We start from the raw sequence: 6,861 nt of genomic DNA, 5'->3' as shown, positions 1-6,861 counted from the left end.
GAGTTCGCCGGTGATGGAAGTTGTTTGCTATTTTTTTCCCTCGTCGTCTCTATGACATGAACGAGAATGTTTTTGCATTTTTTTCGTGCTTGCTAGATGATGGATGGATGCTACTGCGCAACGTCGAGCTCATCTTTATACCACCCCACTATGTCTTTCCATGATTCCAACGTCGACTACCGCTCACCACCCGGTTTCCCTCTCCACTATCCACTACCAGTCACAAGACACAGACCAGCCTCTCTATCCTTATAGCAAGATCCAACAAAGCCACCAGGATCCTAGCTTCACGATGAATTTTTTGCTGTATCATTTTTTTCTTTTCTAGTTTGATTCACCTGTGAGTAATTGTATCCCTCGTGTGTGATTGAGCCTATAATTTTTTTTCATTCATATGGCCATTTTGTGATACAGATTAACAATCCTCTTAGTATTAACTTTTACTCTTATACTATATATTGAACACATCAATAAACATATTACTACACGGTGGCTACGAGATCATGGGCTATATCGAGAGGAAGGTGGTAATTATTTTACTCGTAGACCACGAAGTCTAACCAATATTTATAACACTGGTAAAAGAATTACTAGCGTTGTAAGCTGATAATAATTATTTTACGGCCATCTAGGAATGGTGTCGTATGATGTGGGGCAGGGTTAAACTTTTCAGTTTAGCCGATTTGATCGGACCTCACCGAAATACCGAAATTTTGGAAATTTCGGTCCAAAATTTCTGAAATTTTAAACAAAATTTAGTTGAATTTGAACAAATATTACCAAAATTCACGAAAAATTTAAAAATTTGAAAAATTTCGGCCGAAATAATATCATATCGGAGGGGTCCGAAATGACCGAAATTTCCAACCCTGATGTGGGGCGCATTCATGCAAGTAAATTTGTTACTGTTGAATAAGCAGATGTAGAAGGCTGCGAGCAGGGTTTAATCTTTCGGTTTGGTCATTTGTACTTGGGGGTGGCCGAAATACCGAAATTTTGGAAATTTCGGTCCGAAATTATATGAATTTTTTTAATAAATTTTGATCTAATTTAAACAAAATATTACTAAATCATGAAAAAAATAAAAATTTCGGCCGAAATAATATCATATGGTGGGGTCCGATAGAACCGAAATTTCTAAAATTTCGGAAATTTCGATCCGAAATTTTGAACCCTGCCTAAGAGTAAATGGAAAACTCCACAGAGTAAATTCGTTACTTTTGAAACGTGAGAAGACACTAGCAAAACAGAAAACTCGGAAAGAAAAACTATAATAACCCGTGCATTATATGGGTTGTTTGACTAACTAATAGAATTGACCACTGATCATAAGCTGTGCAGCTCCTTGAGATGAGCGTTGCCGGCCTCGATATTCATAATGTATTCGATCTCCTCTGCAACCTCCTTCATGGATGGCCGGTTTTGGCGGCGTTCCTCGAGGCATCCTAACGCAAGAAACCCGAGAGCCTTGATGGTGTCGCATTGCAGCTGTGTGGCGTTATCCTTCAACACCGGGTCCACGACATCCATAAGGCGCTCCTCCTCTGCTGCCCGTTGCACGTGCACGGCCAAGTTGACATCGTCGGCGCCACGGCCAAAGTCAATGGCGCGCTTGCACGTCAGAAGCTCCAACAGCACGACACCGAAGCTATACACGTCGCTCTTGTCGGTGAGCTGGTAGTTCCGGTAGTACTCCGGGTCGAGGTAACCCAGCGTCCCCTGCGCGCACGTCGAGACGTGGCTCAACCCCTGCTCCGCCAGCCGGGACAGCCCAAAGTCGGATACCTTGCCATCCATCCGCTCGTCGAGGAGTATGTTGCTCGACTTGATGTCCCGGTGGTAGATGGGCGGAACAGCGGAGAAGTGCAGGTACGCGATGCCCTGCGCCGTGTGGTGCGCGATGGCCAGCCGCCGCCGCCACGGGAGCGGGGGGTGGCTGAGGGGGCCGTACAGGTGGTCGGCCAGCGTGCCGTTGGGGATGAACTCGTACACCATCAGAGGCTGCTCCAGGTCGACGCAGCAGCCGAGCAGGCGGACGAGGCTGCGGTGGTTCACCTGCGACAGCACGCGCACCTCGTTCAGGACCTGCTCCGTGGACTTGGTGTTGCCGAGCTTGGCGCACTTGACGGCCACCACGGTGCCGTCCGCGAGGACGCCCCTGTACACCTCGCCGTAGCCGCCGGCGCCGAGCAGGTTGTCGCGGGAGAAGTTGGCAGTGGCGCGCCTCAGCTCTCGCCCGGAGAAGTTCTTGGCGGTGCGGCCGCTCGAGTTGTTCGCGTTGAGGATCTCCTCGCGCTCCTTGGCCAGCTTCTCCTTGGCCAGCCGGATGCGGTGCTGCCGCCGATAAGCGAACAGTCCTGCAGTCGCCACCAGCAGCGCGCCGCCTAGGCCGCACACGATCCCTGCATTGCATTCATGTATTTATAGCAAGATTAAACCATCCATTATCTTCTTAATTCACTAGTTAGTAAATTCCACGCTTGCTGCCTTGATGTGCTTATTAATTAACGGTCGACCAATAGTACTAACTGGTTAATCAATTCCTTATGCTTCAATTCCTTAGCTTATGTTTAAGGAACAACAAACATCAAATATCTATATTTAAGGGTGAATAGTCAAAGTGGTCCTCCAAGTTTCATCAGAGGTTCAGTTTAGTTCTATTTCAATCTATCCATATATATATATATATATGAGTCCTTCGAGTTTTCCTTTTAGTTCAAACTTATCCTTGAACCAACAACTCTCTTCATAAATAACATTTATACACCTCATCATTCATATTTATATATATATATATATATATATATATATATATATATATATATATATAAGAGAAAAATTGCATGCTTGAATTTTTTATAGATAATACATAGTATATTATGTAAAATAAAAATAAATTATGTACTAGCAAGTGTATACGATAGCAATTGCTTAAGTTTCATGTGCACATATTGAAATAATGAGAAGTACATATGTAATGTTGTTTATTTATGTTGGCTTTCTCTTTTCTAGTATATAGTTGTATACAAATTAAGGGCAAAAAGGATATTTTCTAATAGGAATATTGATTGGAAATAGCCATATGGCATATTAAGTGGACCCAAGGATGATTTCAAGCCAAAACAAATATTTGGAGGAGCTATATGGACAAAATAAAACGTGAAGGACCAAATTAAACTTTCGATGAAACTTGAGGGACTAAATTAGCTATTCACCCTGTATTTAACTAGCTAGATGAAAATTACATGTGTGTTGCTGCTGTTACCGTGGGATAGAAGGTTACATCTACTGAATTCACAATGGTTAAAATGAGTTGTGTGGTGTGTTGATTTTCATTGTAGCGATTATCGAACATGGTTTGATTTGATATATTTTATATGTTTTGGACCTTTGATCAATCGATTATCCCAAATCTAGAAAAAATTAATTAAGTTGATGTGGCACCATGAGACAGGATAGACAATTTTCATATATAAACTATCCAAGATGTGGCCTCCATGAATTATTTATTAAGTATTGTTTTCAAAGAAAAATCTTGGTACATCCATTTAATGGTTGGGCTCCACGAAGGAGTTAAATTGTTTCGCGTGGAGAATTCGTACAAACTCCAAAGCGAGCTAAATCGTGCAGCAACTCATTCCAAATTTCCAACCGTTGAACTTCCTTGGTTCGTCCGTGTTGTAAAGCTGACAATGCTAGCTCTCTGGATGGAGTTAGGTAGATTTACACTTGCTCTGGTATGGTCAATGCTTTTCTCCGGATGTAAGCCGCCGCAAGTTGACCATTGGCGCAAGGGAGTATGGGACCCAGCATGATACTGATGTAAACCTACTTTCAGTTGATCTCTCATTTATATTCAATCCAGATCATTGACCTCAATTTTATTTTATCAGCCCGGATTACTTATTGTATACCGAATAAAAATGACTAAGTGCCTTGACCATGCTCCTGATATGTATTCGATGCTTGGATTATTTCTTATTCATAATCAGATAACTATAATACTATGACCCCCTCTATCTACAAATATAAGCATTCCAAATATTTTTTAAAAAATTCAGTATTATAAACATTCCAATCAATTAAAATTTATTCACAAATGTAAAGATTTTAAAATAATATGTGTCCCATCAATCATCTATCTCTCGTTTAAATTTATTTTCGTCTTATCCCCAACGACCACACTTCTACCCCTATCCATACCTCATTCTTTCCTTCTTAATTTTACTCCATGCTAAGAGAAATTTTCATATTTGTGCACGGAGCGAGTAACTACTCGCAGTAACAACTAACAAAAGGGTAATAGCGGCCTACTTAATCACTGAGTTTTCACCAAAGCAACGAATAACGACTCCACAATTCGATCTCTCTCTGTTAAAACCAAGCAAGCGGCTAGTCGCCCGCCTTGCAAATTGAAGTCGTAACTAGATAGTAGGCGTCAAGCATGCATCCCGATCGAGAACAGAGGTCCTAATTAATTTCCCAGGATGACAGTAATAAGAAATTAAGACGCTAGCTAGCGCTGAAGGAAGGAAGCAATATAATTACCAGCAATGAGAGGCGCATGGTTGGATCCGCTATCCGTGAGATCTGCATCAAAATTAACAGCCATAAAAAAAAAATTAGAGGCGCCTCACAGCCGGGCTGTCAGCCGTCGAAGCAAAAAAATTAAACGTACTCTGCTGCTGGCACGCGCCAGCGATGGGATTCCAGACGAGCCCGGACACGCACAGGCAGCGCCGGACCGTGCCCGCGCCTCCGGTTGCCGACGGGTCGTCGGCGCAGGTGGCGGCGGCGCCGTCCTCGCAGTCGGCCTGCGTGCGGCACAGCGGCTCCCTCGGCGTCGCCCACTGCAGCTCCAGCCCGAGGCGGCTGCCCCACGTCGCCGGCGGCTGCGACGGGTCCAGCCCCACGAAGCTCCGGTACGCGCTGCACGACTGCGGGCCCAGCCGGATGCGGTACGACGTCGACGAGCCCCCCGCCACGAACGTGCAGCACAGCGGCAGCGGCGCGCACGCCGACGCCGTCGACCCCGCGGCGCCCGCGTAGGCGTGGCAGAGCGAGTTGGAGGAGCAGTTGAGCGGCGACCGCAGCAGCAGCTCCGTGCAGTTGAGCAGCATGACGGTGTTGGACGAGCTGACGTTGAACGGCCGCGACGGGTCCAGCTGCACGCCGCGGGACGCCGCCGCGCCCACCGACACGCACGCGCCCGGCGACACGAACGGCGCCGGCGACACCACCAGGCGCTGCGACGCCGGGGAGATGGAGGTGATCGGGTACGACGTGCCGTTGAGCGCGTCGAACAGGAGCGTGGGCGCCGTGCCCCCCGCCGCCGCCGCCGCGCACCGGACCTTGTACTCCGGGTCGCCGCACCCGTCCGCCGTGCTCAGCGGGTACGGCACCTCCGTCGAGCCGCACGGCGGGCACACTCGCGCGTGACCGCCCGGAAGAAGCAGCGCCATGGCGACGGCTACCTCCAAGAAGAAGAGGAGGAGGGCACGGCGCGACAAGCTCGAGCTCGCCATTGCTCCTCCCTGGCTTAGGCTCCTAGTTACAAAGCTAACTAGTGGTAATCCTCGCTCTTGTCATCGAGGAGTATGGTTTTAAGGTGGTCCGCGACATCTGCCGTCCGTTGCTTGCATTCTACCAAAATGTTTGACTCGCTTAATTTGTAGGCGCCGCCTTCTAATTTACGATTTTTTTTCCTTTTTTTTATAATAAAAACTTGTCAGTACAAGAATCTCGAGATGAGAAATTGTCAGTACTCGATGCTTTGGAGAGATTATAAGTTGAAATTTCGGCTGTGTTTAGTTTCTTTCAAAGTTTGAAGTTTGGGTTGAAATTGTTACGATGTGACTGAAAAGTTGTGTGTGTATGATAGGTTGATGCGATGAAAAAAATTGGAAGTTTGGATCCAAACACAACCTTTGGCTGATTAATCAGTAGTATAGGGTATACTTGATTAACCTGCTGCTAAAATATGAGTACGCGCTAAGAGGCCAGGAAGATGAGTTGGTCAAAGCTATTGCGTATTTGCGCATCGTACTCTTATTCATAGTCGTAGTACTCTTGGTCAGTGCCATCCTCTGACTTCTAGTTGACTATTGCGTCCTTGCGGGCGTGGCGGGTTTGATCCGGATCCCATTCTCCTGCAGGAAAAGCGGCTGGTCCAGTGATACCAATACATGAGTCAAGTCAGCGGGAAAAAAAATAAATCAAAATTTCTCAATTCTTGTTAGTTTATTTGCCGGATTATTTGCTTCACGACTAAAGAATATATTTCCTTAAAATACATTCTTCTAGTATTTATTAACTTTATTATCAAAATATTTAATTTATCGCTATAATCAGGCAGATGTTGTGTACAATCCACACAATAATGAGCATGTTTAGCTTAGATTATTGGTGTAGCGGTTGCAGTTACACCTACAGTACAACTATTGTATAAGAAACACGGCAACTAGTCTACTACAAGAGATGTAGCTGTACAACCGTAGTCAAGGGGCCACTGAACAGGCCCAATCTGTTTTAAACTAAGGCCTCTTCCTATAGAGCTAATCCTTTCTTCCTATATAGTTGGTACCCACTAGACTATAAAGCTTACATCACATTGCGCCACGTCATCCTTTTTTCCTGAGCCATTGGATTATTTGCAGGTCTCCGGATGGACGTTAGATCGACATTCAACAATATTGGGCCAGACCAGCCCATCCTACTCAGCCTCTGTTACGTGAAACGTTTTTCCGTTGGCCCAGCCCATAACGATGCCACAGCCACGACTCATCGCCTTCTATTAACTGCGCCATGTTCTGTTTTCTCTTTGAAGTAAATCAGTGACAAGAAACTGCAACCACCTACGCG

The 6,861-nt window shown here is 45.6% G+C and overlaps 1 protein-coding gene across 1 annotated transcript; it reads right to left on the bottom strand.

Moving 5' to 3' along the window:
• Positions 1–1,185: 1,185 nt before the first annotated feature.
• Positions 1,186–5,590, bottom strand: LOC127773043 (wall-associated receptor kinase-like 20). The gene is made up of 3 exons (XM_052299055.1): positions 4,679–5,590; positions 4,549–4,590; positions 1,186–2,402 (listed from the first exon to the last, which is right to left on the bottom strand). Exons 1-3 carry the CDS (start codon positions 5,523–5,525, stop codon positions 1,327–1,329), a joined length of 1,965 nt encoding a protein of 654 aa, XP_052155015.1. The 5' UTR covers positions 5,526–5,590; the 3' UTR covers positions 1,186–1,326.
• Positions 5,591–6,861: the final 1,271 nt, after the last annotated feature.

Source organism: Oryza glaberrima, chromosome 5 (assembly GCF_000147395.1).
Source record: "Oryza glaberrima chromosome 5, OglaRS2, whole genome shotgun sequence".
Lineage (NCBI taxonomy): Eukaryota > Viridiplantae > Streptophyta > Magnoliopsida > Poales > Poaceae > Oryza > Oryza glaberrima.
This window is presented reverse-complemented; position numbering and strand designations above follow the sequence as displayed.

What these genes read in the sequence shown, in the direction of transcription:
- LOC127773043 (XM_052299055.1), bottom strand. Translation starts at nt 5,525, where the DNA reads ATGGCGAGCTCGAGCTTGTCGCGCCGTGCCCTCCTCCTCTTCTTCTTG. An exon ending in TGGCGCGTGCCAGCAGCAGA is followed by an intron (nt 4,591 to 4,678) that starts GTACGTTTAATT and finishes ATTTTGATGCAG; the next exon opens with ATCTCACGGATAGCGGATCC. An exon ending in CCATGCGCCTCTCATTGCTG is followed by an intron (nt 2,403 to 4,548) that starts GTAATTATATTG and finishes AATGCAATGCAG; the next exon opens with GGATCGTGTGCGGCCTAGGC.